At 37.1% G+C, this 16,774-nt stretch overlaps 2 protein-coding genes across 2 annotated transcripts in view; one reads left to right on the top strand and one right to left on the bottom strand.

Moving 5' to 3' along the window:
* The window catches only part of PPFIA2 (PPFI scaffold protein A2), a 332,013-nt gene extending 329,433 nt beyond the window's left edge, over window positions 1-2,580 (top strand). Inside the window, exon 32 of the mRNA XM_086749863.1 lies at window positions 1,124-2,580. The gene's annotated coding sequence lies outside the window, so the exon portion shown is untranslated. The remainder of the gene's footprint in view (window positions 1-1,123) is intronic.
* A 3,089-nt stretch (window positions 2,581-5,669) lies between these two features.
* ACSS3 (acyl-CoA synthetase short chain family member 3) overlaps window positions 5,670-16,774 on the bottom strand; it is an 89,538-nt gene continuing 78,433 nt past the window's right edge. The window contains exons 12-16 of the mRNA XM_086740054.1: window positions 12,707-12,788; window positions 11,598-11,720; window positions 6,998-7,097; window positions 6,746-6,918; window positions 5,670-6,448 (exon numbers count right to left, since the gene is read on the bottom strand). Of these exons, the coding sequence (XP_086596180.1) occupies window positions 6,383-6,448; window positions 6,746-6,918; window positions 6,998-7,097; window positions 11,598-11,720; window positions 12,707-12,788 (544 nt within the window). The 3' untranslated portion in view covers window positions 5,670-6,382. The remainder of the gene's footprint in view (window positions 6,449-6,745; window positions 6,919-6,997; window positions 7,098-11,597; window positions 11,721-12,706; window positions 12,789-16,774) is intronic.

Genomic DNA, 16,774 nt, shown 5'->3' with positions numbered 1-16,774 from the left:
CAAAGCCTCCTATCTCAAAATAGTTCATGTCAACAACACAATTTGGTACAACCTTACAGTATCTTACAGTATTTCTTCCCAACAGCTGGGTTCAATTCATATGCTTTCAAGTTGCATTTCAGGTATTTTTTTAAACGTTTGTTGAAACCACTGTGACAATCGGCCAGAAACCATGAACTGACGTTCTCGGAACAGTTACATGAGCATACTCTGCACCGCCCAGTTTGAGTGCACACTCAAGATGATAAATTTAAGAACATTTAAGCCTGCTGATGTGTGGCCACTTAATCTTGCAAAGTTTACCATAGAGCACACGAGACGGGTCAAGCTTTCTGCCGTGGTGGCTGTATGCTGCCCAGCGAAGCATCTGCAATGCTCTTAGACAGCCAGTGGATGTGGCAGTCACACTGTCTAAGGTTTCCCAACACGTATGAAATGCTTGTCATCACCAAATCAGAAGGCTCAGCCAGGACAGTTTTGTTGCCACAGGCTGGGGCAATAGGACATAACTAGTTTCACTTTTATTCTAATGAAATGTCAAAGGGGATTTGGCAAAATCAACCATGTACTTAATCAATGAAGGGTTCCAAAGTGGATTTGTAAAGACAGATGGAGAAGAAGAGTTCCAAAAATATGTGAATGATAATCTGGAAACAGCTGGTCCAGAGCAAAGACATCATCAGGGTGAAAAAGGTAAATGCTGTCAAGATGCAGTGGACAAAGAGAATCACAGAGTACATCAACCAGGTCTATACACTTAACATGTGCATTCAGCCTTGTGCCAAACAGGCAAAGGTCTCCAGATGCAGCAAACTCTAACCACAGTGCTGAATCAAAACAGTAAGAAAACAACTGTAAAATGAACGTAAGCAGGAGTCTGTTCTGACCTAGGTCAAAAAAGCAGTAGACAGTAGTACAATATTCAAATGCATTACTAATAGATTTATGTTGCAGATTTAAAATTAAACAACAAATGCCTGTCTCCCTCAGATACTCAAAACTCATGTTTTAGTAAAAACTTGCAATAGCTTACTTAGTGCTGTTTTTCTGGTGTCATTGCACCCTAGACCAAATTAGCATCAAAGAATCTCACTAATTAATGTTTGTTTATTTTTTCCCATAGATGTCATCTCTTTCTTCTACTTTACCTGAAGTGCACTACCACTACTTAGGAAAAAGAGCATTAAAACTCTCTGCAAAAACAGGGTAATAGGGAAGAGAATACATAAGGTTTATCAGACATGATGTTCCCTTCATGTATTGGTTAATTTAAAACAAGAATTTAAACAAATACCTACATTACTACAAAAAAAAAAAAAAAGAAAAAGAAAAACACCACACCCTCCCCCTTTCCTCTCAGCATCTCTGTCATCAGAAATTTGGCAGTAGTGCACATCCAAAGCTTTTATCAAATGAAGCCACTCATTTTTACATTGTTCCATCTGTTTTATTGTAAAATACTAGACATTTACGTATTTACTGTGTATGTATTTCTTTTAAAATGTGTAAGTCTTATGTAAATGGATATAAATATGATTTTTTAAAAAGAAAATCTATGGTACATGGGGTCTCAGTGCAAACATTTGACAACACAGTGTCAATAATACTGTTTGTATCTTTCCATTCCACCATTTTTACAGTTTTTGGATTGTAACAGTCAAATGAATATGTTTAGCAGAGTTAGAAGCTTCAACATGTTCCTACTGAGAAAAACCTGTCAATATTTAAAGCTGAACACCTGCCTCTGATGATGTATAATAGAATGACATAACCTGGAACTGGAGCCAAAATGGACCTCTAAAGACAAAATGGAAATGTCAGGTATCTGTAGAGAAGCTCCATGATGGCTCACCTCTTAAAAACAAATAAACCCAAAAGAACTGTTTACAAAAAAAAAAAAAGCAATTTAATAAAACATGATTTATACAAAAAAAAAAAACCAAAAACTTTCTTCTATGTTACCTGTGGACCAAGAAGAATCTTGCTTTACCAGGAGCCACCTTTTCGTTCCAGGACCTTCAGACACCAGCCAGCATTGGAAAATTAAATCTAGTATTTGCATAGAATCAGAATCTTGTTTCCAGATATATTCAACAAAGAAAATGAAAGAAAACAGAAGCCAAACCCCACCATTTCTTCATTATAACAGGGCATTAGACAGGCTCCTGTCTAACGTTATGCTTTTAGCCAAGATGGCCTTGCTGAGACTTCACAGAAGTCAGTTTTATCAGAGGAAATAACTGAAAGACAGAGTGATTAATATATACTGTATAAAAGTTTAGAAGAGCAACTATTACCTGTTGTGGCTTTATTTGGTGGTGTTATTGTTGTTTATTCTTTGTTTAAATGGGAAGTTTCAAAGTAAGACCTACTTAATAGTCATTTACCTATTTGCTATTTTTCTGCTGCTTGATCTTAGCTCAAGACCTGTCTTTTAGTTATTTCTTTTAGCAGTTTGATCTGCAATGTTTGCACGTACATAAACATTTGTTTTGTCTCTTTTCATTTGGCAAACTCCAGTCAATCAGATGGTGAAAGATTTTTCTCCCCCAATGTCAATAAAAAAAGAATTCAGTGCTATTTGTGTTTATAAGTCTATTAAGGTTGGTACATAGTAGCATAAGCACATTTTGCCACAAACCGGTATGAGTTACGCTGGATTTACTGGTCAGAATCTGCCACGAGAGGGAGCACTGAACTTGCTGATGGGTGCGATCTGATGGTTTGGGTTAGCACACAACTGGATAAAGACACAGCTGTTTTACATAGTTCCTCAGGCTTAACAAACATCGTTGGTGATGTTTCTTCTCCTCCTCTCTCAACCTCCTTTTTCGATTATTTTAGTCCAGAACGTCACAAAGTAAAGCAATGCAACACTCTTTTCAGTGGTTGTAGTATCATCTGAATACACTTCCCCTCCTGAACACCAGCTCCCATTTTACAGAATTTCTTTTCCAGCCCGCATTGTCACAGCTCACCCTCAAATTAAGGGGTGCAGGGGAGTGAGGTGTGTTGGGGAAAAAATTGAGCAAGATCTTGCTACCAAAGTTGCAGGTATCCTGCCCCGGGAGTACAGCACACCCAAATTATTTATTTCCATAATGGAAGAAAACAGATCAGAAGAATTAAAAATGTTTTCCTTTAAAGTGTATTATTGTGACTTCAGTCTTGATTGAAGGCTAACATATAAAACCTCCTAGTACATCCCCGTCTCCTCCATATGAGCTGAAGCTCTACTCTCAACAGCTAGAAATTGTGACTATGCTAAATGTTGTCTAGTTGGCTCCAACTCTTTCAGCACACTGGGAATAATTATTACATCAGCCTCTTCCAGCCAAGTTTTAATGACTCCCTGACCATTCAAATCTACCCACGTGCTTCTCTCTAAAAACATAATTAAGTAAATCAAGTGCTCTCCTACCACTTGTTAAATAGGCTTGTTCTTCCTTGATGGCAGAACCAGGTTGCTGGGCAGCACCAGAACCATGCAGAAGAATGACTACTTCCTTTCTCCAGCTCGGCACAAAGCTAATGCTGTACACAAAGCATTCTGCAATAACAGCTCCTCAGCAAAAGGCTCCCCTGGAAAATAAAAGCAATGCCTGTGAAACAAGTTATTTTCCATACTGTACTGCTGCAATAAGGTGGCTTGCTTTCTTGGGTTTTTCTTCACGTTGATAAATGACACATTGGGCATTTCTGGAATCCTTCACCTTACCAGGGCAGAGGCAGAGTGAGTACACCTGACTACTCTGCCCCTCTCTTTTATCCCAGCCTTGATCTGAAGTGATTCCCACTAAAACAGGGGAAAAAAAAAAAAAAAAAAAAAAAAAAAGAAAGAAAGAAAGAAACTTTTTAAAAGAGGGGGGGGAAAAAAAGCTCAGACTTCCTCAGAAAGCAGATGTTGGTTATTAGAAACACTTCTGCCATAGTGACACTTTAAGAATGCTAACTATTCAAGTTCTCCACAAACAGTTCAGAGTACAGATAATTGTTTCTTGTCACTATTAACAGGAGCAAATAGCTCCTCAGAAAGGTAAGTGCCTAAATATCCATTAGTGTTGGTTTTGTTTTTTTTTTTTTAAAAAAAAGTCTGATATTTATTGTCACTTCCTTAAAAAAGGGCCCCAAACTAGAAAACAGGTTACCTTTCCTTACCAATGGAGAAATTGGTATATGAACATGAGATGTCATTGGGAAAACTATACAAGATCTAGGAAATTAATTCTCTTCTCCTACATCCTATTGCAGTATCTTTACTAGAGGGCTTGTTCTCTCTTGTTCTCCTCCCCTCCTTCTGCAATTACGTGATGGCTGCAGCCAGGATAACTGCAGCAAACATACACAACTTAATGTCTTGGCTTTCATTGTACAAAAAGTAATGGCCGTGCACCTCATGAATGTGCCACAGTTTCTCTGTGGTAAGACCTCTGTAGTTTCTCACTGATAAAAAAAAAAAAAAAAAAATTTAAAAATCACTGACAGTTCCCAAGAACTCTCTCCTGCCCTGCAGCTGTTCAGCATAGGTTGCTAAGTTGGAACCTTGTGAAACCGAAAAATACTCAGCAATCTCTGCAAAGCACTTCATGAGCCTCCTATTAAAGCCTTGATAATTGAATAACCCATCCAGAAGAAAAAGGTATCTTCAGCTAACAGCAACTTATATAAGGAGTTTTTCAAGAAAGTTATCAGGACATCTCTGAGGAACAAAAATTACTCCCACATATAAATCACTAACCTGTATGATTAGCGTATCTACCATAAAGCATCATTAGCCTTTACTCAGTCTTTAAGTGCTTTTACTTCCTGTTCAGATTGTGATTTTCAGCTAAACCACATAACAGAGCAGCGTGGCAACCTTATGCAATTATTTGGCAAAAAACAAGTACAGCACAGACTCAAAGGAGGCTGTTTCATTATCTGCCTGTACGGCCTGGTTCAACACAACTGGCTCAGCTGCATGCAGTGCCCAGTGAAAAAAAACAGATGGACAGTTTATTTATTTCCTATGTAACTGGTAGAGCTCATTGATTCTACAAAAAGGTCACAGGCACAAGGCAACATCGGAGTATGACCGTGTTAATTAGCACCTATCTATCACCTTTTAGCTCCTACATCAATCTGCTGCTTTATTTTATCACTTAACAGGGCTAGTCTTACCTCTTCCCAACAGGAGATAACAGTACCTCTGGACTCTTTTGAGGACACACTGCCATAGCAAAATATGTCTCGACTTAACTTCTACCCTAGCTTAGCCTAAGTACAGAACCTCTCTTTCATACCAACATCATCTGAATCTGTGTACTGCTTACTGTTTCTTCCTCTAGAAAGTATTGCCGAGTTTGAATAATTTCTCTGCTTTTAAACTTTTCTGTGAACGTGTATTTTAAAAAGAATTTTTTTCATTTATTGTTCAAATAAAAACCTGCAGCTTGAGAAGTAATGCATGCAGAGAGTGTATCCTCCATCCCCTGGTTTGCTGAGACCCCTGTAAGTATTTTCAAATGGTCTATAAAGTCAAGAATGGGCTGCCTATGATCTGTATTTGCTAAATTTCTTGGTTATATATGTCTTAGTGAGCCTGGGATGTCTAATTATGTCAGCAAAAGCACATTCTGGTTATCCTTATCATAAGTGATACAAACCACAACAACAAAATCATCAGAAAATACAAAGGATGAATGCCTGCTTTTATTTAAAATATATGTTTTTTTATTAAATATTACTATGGACAAATCAAGATTTTCACAGATTTGAGAGCCACGAATTATCTATCATTCTACAAAAAAAGACACTTCAGAAAGTTATTGAGTAAAAAACATTATAGGAATCTTATTTATAGCAGAAAGACTTAGGAAAAAAAAATCAGTGGAATCAAGAAAACTAATTTTAAAATTTATAAAAAATTAAAAGACAAAAAAAAGCTCATAATTTACAAGTGAGGACAATTTATATCTGCAATAATTCTCACATTAGAACTCCTGTTTACTGCTGTCCTCAGTTCATGACTTACCTTTTGTAAGCTCTTTTAGCCAAACTCAAATTACGCGTCACATTATACAATAATGGGTTAAATGTAAGGCCACATGACATCATACAAAATAGATAATCCAGTGACTCTTTCTCTTTAGGGCTATAGAAATGTATGAATTCTATTTGCAATTCTCAGCAGTCTTAATATTCAGCATATAATGACAACATGCAAAGACTTTAGAATGCTTCATTGGCTGTGACAATATGGTAAAGAAGCCAGTAACATTACTGAAGTAAAAAAAAAATAATCTCAAATCATTACTAGTTTTTAAAATGTGGTATTTCCTAAGAGAAAGTCTTTTGGTATACTTCAGTTACTGACACATTTGTTATCAATGTATTATCCCATTTAATTTTTCTTTAGCACTTCTTCAATATGTTTGAACACGCTAGCATCTTCAATGGTCGGTGTTACCTGAAAAGGAAGAATATACAGATGCATGTGATAGGAGATTGTGGTCCTTCAACAGTAAAACAGAATTTCATTCAGAGAATCTTCTAAATCTAGCCTTCAAAAGCAATCAAGGAAAAGGTCTCTGGAAAGCACTGGAACAGGAAAATCTTTTGGGTAAGCTACAGTAGAAATAAAATACAATGTACTATCTGAAGTCATGGACTAGTTGCAGAACGGTCTAGAGAATCAAAACCATGATGTTGTGTCTTCAGATGTGCACATGTGCCTAATTCATTACAGCACACATCTCCAACTTACCTTATACGGCTTTCCACTGACAAGTGCAGACAGAGCTGAACGTGGTATCTTGCCAGAGCGTGTTTTTGGTAGCTGTTTCACAAACACTCCCTTCTGGAAAGCTGCTACTGGACCAATGTTAGTTCGAACTTGCTCAACAACCTCTTTCAAAATCTCCTCTTCCTTCTTTATACCTAGTGAAGAAGTTCATACCCTTTACCTTTTCTGTGACTTTTACAAGCCTTAGTGACATCAGTATCAGCGAGCTCTCACCTTCCCTCAGCACGCACAGCGCAAATGGAACATGTCCTTTCAAAGGATCCTCCTGGCCCACAACGGCACAGTCTGCCACAGCGTAGTGGGAAAGAACACACTGAGGGACAGAAGACAAAACAGAACTGAACTAATAATAACTGAACATTTCAGTGAGAAAATTCCATAGGCATGGACATAAAAAAATAGACTTATTTCTTACATTTTGACAGCAAAATGTATTTAGTCAGTACACCTCCAAGTGTACATGTTGCAGATGTACATGTGTGTATACTTTCATATACACCTAGGTGTAGTTTTCAAACAAACATAAGAAATAAAAACTATAGCAGCACAAGATACAAATATAGAACAAAGCAAAGGTGACTTCCTTTCAGCTTTGGAAGAGTATCACATCTTTGTTTCTGTTAGTGATATCTTTGCTGGAACAAAGAACATTACAAATAATACAGAGTTAAGTGACTGGAGTAAAGACCAAAACCACAGAAGTGCTCTCACTACAGAGCTATAAAGTCATATTGATTCATTCTCTCGGACTCCTATCTTTTTTATTCTTTGCTGCACAAAGGCACAGTTTCGTCCAAAGCAAAAATACAGGCCCAATCCCAGCTTGCACCCAGCCTAATTCAGCTTACTTTCTTGGAAACATTAGCTCTCAGCCTCCTTAGACAAAAAAAGGAATTAAACCAAAGTCCACTCCTTCCTACTACATGTTTACACAGTTATACAAGTGTTTATTATAACTGTATAAACAAGTGTTTATACAGTTATACAAGTGATGGACAGTAGCACTAATATCTCAAATTCTCATTTAGGAAAAAAAAAAGTGAGATATTCTCTTTTCTTTCCAGTTAGCCAGCATAGGTTCTCATGTCCTGGAAAAAAAGTCACCAAGATATCTCAACACATACTGAGATGCGTGTCACTAAGTCTGTGACAAAGTTGGACTTAAGATACCAGCAGTTGTGAATCCTCTTCCAAAGCAACTGGTTCTTTTCACGTAGACATCAGTGTCCCTTAGAGTGTCTTGCTGTCAACAGTGCTTTCAACGTGTCCTCTGTACTCAATCGCAAAGAGGACCTAACGTGACCCTACACAAAGGCCAGACAGAGGCCACATAATGTGACTGTGCTTATTAATTTATCTGTGCCTACAAAGACTATGCATTTGCTAGTAACAGATATTCACATACTATATTGTCAAAATAAAAGGCAGTGGGATGGTTGAAAGGAAGATTAACGAAAAGAAGTTTTAAGAATAAAGGTAGGAATGCCATATTTGTGTTGGCTACTCATACAATGGCATAAGCATGAGGAAGACAACAGGAAAGGTACAGAAAAGACAGGAGAAAAAATCTGAAGGAATAGAAAGCTGAACCATTGCTGTTTCAATCAACAAAAGGGAGGCTCTTGTGTGACCTGATTGTGAAACCGATGGTGGAAGGAACAATCCAAAGGGTCTCCCGTAACCCATCCTCAAAACAGATTTCTTAAGATTTGTAGTCAAAACAGGAAGGAGAAACTGGCTCTCTGTGCATGGTCCCTATAACACACACCAACTAGTATACAGCAAAATAAATCTGCACAAAGTTTCTCACATACTCTGTTTGACAGAAGCTATACTAATTTCACAAACTATGATCCCAGGAATGTCTCATGCTACAAAAAAACAAATGGGAAACACTTAATAGTGGAGGCATGCTCTATCAAAGTACGCAAGCATGACCATTTACACACAGCTTTTGAAACTGTGTATTCTTCACAGGAATTAAATGGGATGTGGACAAGCCCTATATAGAACAGCAAGTGCAACAGACTGGAGTTAGTTCTGTCTGGGCTTATCCCAGAACTAGAAGGGCAGAGCACCCTGCTGCAAAAACACTGAAGCTAAATATACACAAGTACACTTGAATTCAGATGCAGCCTACTTTGTCCAGAAGTCATTGTATCCAAATTGAGAAATCATGCAGAAATGAATCTTATGCAACTCCAAATCTCCATGGTATTTCAATGCATCACGCACACTTGGTCACTTCTAGTCCAGAGCCTCAAAAATGCATTCCATTTCCTGCTATAAATACCCATTCCTTCCTGCTCTGACTTCTTGACTCTGAACACAGCAATTTGATTGCCATATATAACAAAAAAAAAAAAAGAAAGAAAAGGAAGAAAAGGCAAGGAATTATGGAAAAGTAGACTAGTAAAGTCTACAACTACAGTAACTATTCTTGTTTTCCACAGAACCATAGCAAAAAGGTCTGCAGCAATCTGCCATTACCATGAGTACCATAATTACCTATATGCATCAACAGGACCCCTGTGGTGGAGATTTAAGTGTTGCCAGCTTGTTTTGTAGCAGCTTGTTTGTGTCATTCGCATCTGTCACTTGTTCATAAAAATCTTATATTAAGCTGGAATATTGCAGTCACTGTACTATTTTCTTCCATCTATCCAAAAATCCTCTCAACATGCCTTTGACTTTGGGACAGCTAATTTCAAATGACTGAAAGTGTAAATACAAATTTTAAAATTTTCAAACTATGTAAAACAGCTGAAAAGAACAAAATCAGCACTAGACATTTTAAAGTTGTTTAAAAGTAAGAAAAATCTCAAGAAAGTGAAATGGCATTCCTGGAATGATCACTGGGCACAAGGACGGATGTCTAATGTGGCAACAGACAAACTCCACCATCAGGAAGTGGATTTCTCATGCTAAATTCCTCAATTTCAAGTCTGTTGCCTCAGATAAGCACAATTTGATTTGGGCTCTTTCAGAAAGAGTCAAGGCAAGCAGAGACACCATAGATGTACAGACAAAAGAGATGGATGGATCAACACAAGCTGAGGTTACCAAAATGGCTAACATCCACTGACTGGCAAGGTAAACAGTAACACCAACTGTACTGCAGTATACATGGAGCTCCAATGATACTAAAAGATACCTTAGACAAAGAAACTAATTGTTTGGAACATAATAAAGCTGAAATTCTTAGTCAAACCACTAAGGAAAAACATGTTAAGCTTGTAATGCAGCTATAATGCAAATGCAGATAATATACTTGCTCAACAAGGTGGACTGTCACTTAATTAGATGGCGATTCAATGAACCTCTAATTCTGTATTTACTGATCTTGCTGAAGAGCTAATTGTGGTCTTGTTAATGCTTTTCCATTTAACTAGTCATTTGCTGTGCATGATTAACAACTCTCTTCCTTTTTAGCTTTATTCAAAACCTGAATTGAAAAGCTTCTAGAATTTCATAGTGATGAAACATTTTTTGTTTCTAGGGGAGATATCTGACTAGTGGGGAGAACAACAGAGACACTGAGCTCAGGACAACAGATACAAAGGTAACACAGCACAAGAGGTGATTCAATTTGTCATTTGTTACAGTAGCTTCAGATTCTGCCTGAAGCGAAGAAACAGTGCCCAGCTCAGTCCCTGAGCAGTAAGGGCTCGGGATGAGACTCCCTGCTGCGCTTCAGTAGAGCAGTACAAAAAACTGGCTTCAAAGGCAAAGAGTTTTCAGCAGACTGAAAGCCACCTTTATGTATCCACAGACCCAAGTCACGGCAGCAGCCGGTTCAGCTCCCTGGCCGACTGATCCTCGAAGGATTGCCTGTGTTTATCTGAATTTGTTCACTTCCGTGTAATCAGAATTTCTTTTATTCTAAGTTTTCTAGCCATTAAAAAATAGACACTAGAGTAATAGACATTATGAAGTAAAAAGTAACTAACAGATTAGTTTGTGATCCAGTGAACAGTTAAATTCAGAGTTCTTAAAAGTGTATTTGTCCCTTGTACATGCCCAGCACACCTTTTTCTATAGTCCCCAAATAAGCAATTGATATGCCATCAGGGAAATTTGTAACTGGCAATCAATCACAGCAGCTCCATAGAGGTGAGTGAACAATGATATGAAATTCAGAGACTATTATGAACTGCACTATTTTCAACTTTTTGAGTTGCATGGGTATTACATTAATGACTTTCAATTTAACAGCAGGGGTTTTTTTACAGAAATTTTCACTGTTCATTTAGCACTGCTCATACAGTAAGAGACAAAACAACTCAGAAAAAACTCTGAAGGAAACTCTTCAAATGAAGAAAAAGTACTGTGAGTCTCTGTGAAAAGAATACAGCCAACACTAAGCACATTTAAAAAAAAAAACAAAAACAAAACTAAAAACTGTATTTTAGGAATAAAAGTTTCTACTCCAAAGTAACTACGGTAGCTGGTGAAACTACTTGGCATATTGACCCTACATTATCTTCATGTATTCCCCAATAAACATGTTATCAGAGCTCACAGGAAGGCTTCACATGCTACCATCCTGCCCCTTAACTCCACCTTCAAATGTCAAATCATCCCTGTCTTATCAATGCCATGGTTCAAACTGCTTATTGCTGACTAAATTTATTATGGTCCTGGAAACCACCTTAATAGGAAGGATCTGAAACAATTAAAGTTTTGGTTAAAAGTACCAATAGAAATGCAATCAAAAAAAGCAGAAAGAAAGTGAGATATTTTCAAAGATTTTCAGTCTCAGCTTTCTTTACTCATCTTTCACTCTTCTATTTTACTGTCAGGCAATGCTAACCTCTTCAATCGCGCCTGCTGAAATTCTGTGTCCAGCAACATTGATCACATCATCAGCTCGAGACAGGACGTATAAATAGCCATCTTCATCCATATAACCTGCATCCATAGTATCATAATATCCCTAAAAACAACAGAACCAAAAAAAACCTCAGATATAGTACTAGGAACATCCATTAATTTCACACAAAATCAACAAATGAAAGTGACTGTTTCAAATGAAATACATTTTTGGTGGGCAAAAGATTTCATTCTGTAATATTTTTCAACATTCTTATGTCATAATATATCATGTAGTTCCCTTTCCAGAAAGGTTTTGTAGTCTTTTGTTAAGACAGAACAGAAGACAACACAAAAATCTGGATTTTTTTTTCCAACTCTGCTTACTTTGAGCTTGGAGAAGGATGTTGCCTGAATCTACACAAGAATGGAATTGTTACAATATAATGACAGTTGTCAAATTGCTCCTCTTTGCTGGATCCAAACATACATAATAATCATGATACAAGTGCACACAAAAATAATTTGCCTGATCAATTCACTTATTTACTTTTATTGAACCAAACCTTCCATTCTGGACATTCATATAGGACCAATCTATCTATTTCTGCAAGGAAAGTAGGAAGCTAGTCCTTGGATAGTTCATCTGACAAAGAAACATAAATAATGGAGTAAGGAGCCTCCAATGTATTTTGGTGCACAGCAGGCAAGTGTACATTTTGGACTGATACTAAATTAGAATGACTGCATGTTGACGGCATTAGCGTATTTGAAGCTGTGCTAGTCTAAAGTTGTGAGGCTTATATCTTTTATCAGATCAAATGAACTTACAGGTTCAGAAGCTTGAGGTTTACTTCTTCTGTTTCAGGTCTTAAAAAAAGAAACAAACCAAACCAAACCAAAACAAAAAAAAACCAGTGTGCCCATAAGCTTAAAGTATGGACAAAAAAAAAATTTACCTGGAAATGTTTTTAATTGTATAACACATATATCAAAGATCTCCCATTAAAATGAAATATGATAATTTTGTATGCTCTCCAATTTAAATCTACTACCATTCAGTTCTGCAGCACTTCCAAAAGTTTATATAATTAATTTCGTAATTCTTACTGGAAATTTTTGGAAATACAACTTCTGGAATGTTTCCTGATTTTCCCAAAGACCTGAGAATGCTCCAGGAGGCAAAGGCAACCTTAAATTAAAAAGAGCACTAGTAAGAAACGCAGATATAACAAACACAACTCATAGTCTCCATTCATACTTGAAATTCAGATAAATAATAATTCTCTATACAATCAGAAAACACTTCAGCTTAATAATATGTTGATAACAAATCAAAAAGACCATAGACTGGTTGTGATCACATGCCTATAGCCCTGAACTGTATCCACACCATACCTTTTCTATAACATAAGGTTCTCCAGCACTCAGTAAAATCATGTTTGGTCTAGTAAACACTATATACTGCACTATAAATACGTTACCAGCATTCAGCTTTCAACATTTACAAGGACTAAGTATCTGTCAGAAATGTGTGCATATATGCTATGATACAGACAACTTCATTATTATAGGTATCTCTAACACACATACACACTCACACATGCATAGACATATAAACTAAATCATCAAACACACAGATCTTCAGTTTCTGTAAAAGGATATAATTCAAACTACTTCTGTCATGAGAAGGTGAATAAAAAGGCTTTTCTTTTTTACTTAAATTGTGCATAATATTACTGGAATTATTGGAGGAGTTCTTTGAAAGTATATTGATAAAAGTCACTTTTAGAACTTTCTAAAGTAACTGGATTTATTTTTATTTTTTAAAGAAGTGAAGCTGCAAAATATTGGATTGTTTTATTCGTTGAGTTTCCAATGTATCTATACACCCGTTCTTCAGTCAAGAATATGGGCATGACGTCACATACATATCTGCCAGAAGAAGAGAAGCTACAGAAGTCTCAGCTAACAAAGAAGTGATTGTTTCTTCCTTCAAAGCTCTACTAGGGTTAAACACAGCTTACTTGAACTGCCTAAGAAATACATATTTGGGCAAATCAACACAAGTTTTATGAAGCTTAACCCTAGCCACAGAGAGAGAATGATCATGGATGTAAGCATATTTATACAGATAAAGTAACAGATGTTTCATACAGATTTTACTAGCATATGCCTGCATTCCTAATCAACAAATCTTTAGCCAGAGGTGTTTCATTTTCTGCTCTGATATTGTCCCTGTGACACCAGAAGGCAACATCTCTAGCAGTGAAACAACCCTATGTAGCAAGGCTCCTAGGACGTTCAGGTCACAAGAACAGCTGCTACCAGCTCAGTGACATGTACATTCCTAACATTACATTTACCAGAAGATACTTACTTGTATATATATACTTTTTTTTTACCTAAATATGTTATAAATAGTACAAGCTTTATTGAAAAGGCCATATTACGTAATAATAATTCAAAACTGATTTTTTTTTTTTACAATCACAGGTTTTTTCAGCTTAATTCAGCTTAATTAGCATAATAAAATATACTACTATAAACATTACCACTTTGTCTGAGGGTTCTGGCTCAACACATCCTGTACTCGGCACTGCTGAGGCTGCACCCTGAATACTGTGTTCAGTTTTGAGCCCCTCACTACAAGAAGGATACTGAGTTACTGAAGAGCGTCCAGAAAAGGGCAACGAAGATAGTGAAGGGTCTGGAGAACAAGTTTTCTGAGCAGCAGCTGAGGGAACTGGGATTGTTTAGTCTAGAAAAGAGAAGGCTGAGGGGAGACCTTACCACTCTCTACAGCTACCTGAAAGGAGTGAGGTGGGTGTTGGTCTCTTCTCCCAAGTAACTAGCGATACGATGAGAGGAAATGGCCTTGAGTTGCAGCAGGGGAGGTTTAGGTGGGATATTAGGAAAAATTTATTTACTGAAAGAGTGATCAGGCAGTGGAACAGGCTGCCCAGGGAAGTGGTGGAGTCACCATCCCTGGAGGTGTTAAAAAAACACGCAGACATGGCACTTCAGGGCATGGTTTTTTAGGCATGGTAGTGTTGGGTTGACAGTTGGACTTGATGATCTTAGAGGCCTTTTCCAACTTTAATGATTCTATAAATCGCATTCTCCAAAAGTATGTTTAAGGTAAGGCCAGAAATGCCAACAGACTTGCCAGGTAGTCACCTAGGTTTCATGAGGGCTTCTGCCCCTCTGGCGGGAATTCACTGGCATATTTTAAGCTTTGATACAAAAACATGACCTATACAATATTTGCCTTGAAAAAAATAAATTAGAAAAATAATATATTTTTTTTGTGTATGTATGAGTTTAAAAGAAAAATCTCTTGCTTAGATTCAAGAAAAACCAGTAGAGAATGGTAGTTACTATGGTTGTTGCCTGGTTGCTAATAGCATAGCAATTCATAACAGCCACAGTCACTGCAAATTTTGCACGTTAAATTCATTTAACAGTCTGAAACATCTTTGTGATGGGAGAGAAAGGACAATTCATATTGACAAAGTCCTTAATAATTTCTCCACAGCTCTATTCAGTACTTCGCAGTCAGTCATTAAATAAAAGAACTAATTCTTTTGCCAAAAATCAGAAAAGCATTTTCCTTTCTGTAACTGTAATTGTTTAGAAAACTAAACACAGACATATGCAACGTATCACAAAACACATAATCCTTTCTCCCATCACTGGGAGTTGGGGGCAGGGGCGTGTTTTTCTTGTGGTTGATTTTAGAAAAATGCAATGATAAATACATTCACAGTGCATATTTTGTGAGTCTGTGGAAATCAAACTGCTAAACTACCAGCTACCACAGGTATCTCTATAGAGCAAAACACAGCACAATAGAGACACAATCTGAAAACGTGCCTCCATGGCTTTCTGTAAAACATTACTTGCAGTCAGGACTCCATTCCATATACTAAGACAAATGGAACGCCATCTTCCATGTGTCCATCTTTCAGGCAAAATAATTCCAGAGCAATGGGAACATACAGTTCTTCCATGATAGTAGATTTCTCAGCATCATGACTAACTAGAATTACTAGGTGCTGTGCAAACACAAATAATTAATACAACTAATAAAGGTGGAATTTAGCTTGCCAGAACATAATTATGTGTATTGGAATTTTGCCAGGACATCAGGATTAAAATGCCCAGAGCCAAAAATGCCTCCATCACACTGCTGTTAGTGGGAATGCTGCCATGAATTCCAAAGGGAACAGAACTGGATCATAATTATGTGAAAGGCATCAAAAGACAGAAAATCAGATTGTCAGAAAACAACAGCAACCTGAAACCCCTCCATAAAATGGAACATTTTCAGATGTTGGGTTTGGGTCTGTTCTCCCTAGGAAATATACACACACCTACAAAAGTTCTATATTTAAAAACTGTTGTCTCTTTGTCCAAGGACTGAGCTGATACTGAAGGCCTTTTGGGGTTATTTTTATTAACAGGATATATTGATCAAAAAATTCCAGGTATGCATAAGTAAGCATAATTGCCCCAGAGATGGGTCTGCTTTTCTTTCACAAGTGACAGGAGCAAGGAAGACCAAGGTAAGAAGAGGTAAGTTCCTTTACCATCATTTCCACTTTTAACATCCCACTGATTACAATATACAAAGAAGTTACTTTGCTTGGTTTCCCTTTGGGACATATTTACTGCGTTTCTCTAGTTATCCGTTAACTTCTGTCTCTCTCATCCCGAATGCCAAGCCACAAACCAGTACCGTTGAGCCTTTGCATCTGCTGTCAGTTCAAATAAAAGCTCTCCCTTACACTATTCCTGCTTGGATTTTTCATATGGTCATAACTTTGGTAGTATCTTCTAGCTCATCATTGCTTCTTCCTTCGGGAGAGGACAGTCACAAGCTTCAACAAATACAAATTCAAGACAACCTTGCCAGCATTTTCTAAAATATGAATGTGTTACCAGCTATATTGGATCAAGCTAACTACAGTCAACTAATCCCATTTACCTAGCAAAGAACAGGCACAGCTTCAAATCCAAGTTGAGTTTCAAGCCAAAAACCTACACTGAAATGAATCAAAGCACCCGAATTTGAGAAAAGTTTACTTTGGATTTCAAACTTCAAAAGAGATGTATAGGTCTGAATTTTTGTTTCATGCTTTTTTTTTTTTTTTTTTTGCCAGTACAGCAACAGCA

The sequence above is a fragment of the Chlamydotis macqueenii genome, chromosome 1 (genome assembly GCF_036417535.1).
Source record: "Chlamydotis macqueenii isolate bChlMac1 chromosome 1, bChlMac1.mat, whole genome shotgun sequence".
Classification (NCBI taxonomy): domain Eukaryota; kingdom Metazoa; phylum Chordata; class Aves; order Otidiformes; family Otididae; genus Chlamydotis; species Chlamydotis macqueenii.
The sequence above is the reverse complement of the archived record's forward strand: the minus strand, read 5'-3'. Positions and strand labels throughout refer to the sequence as shown.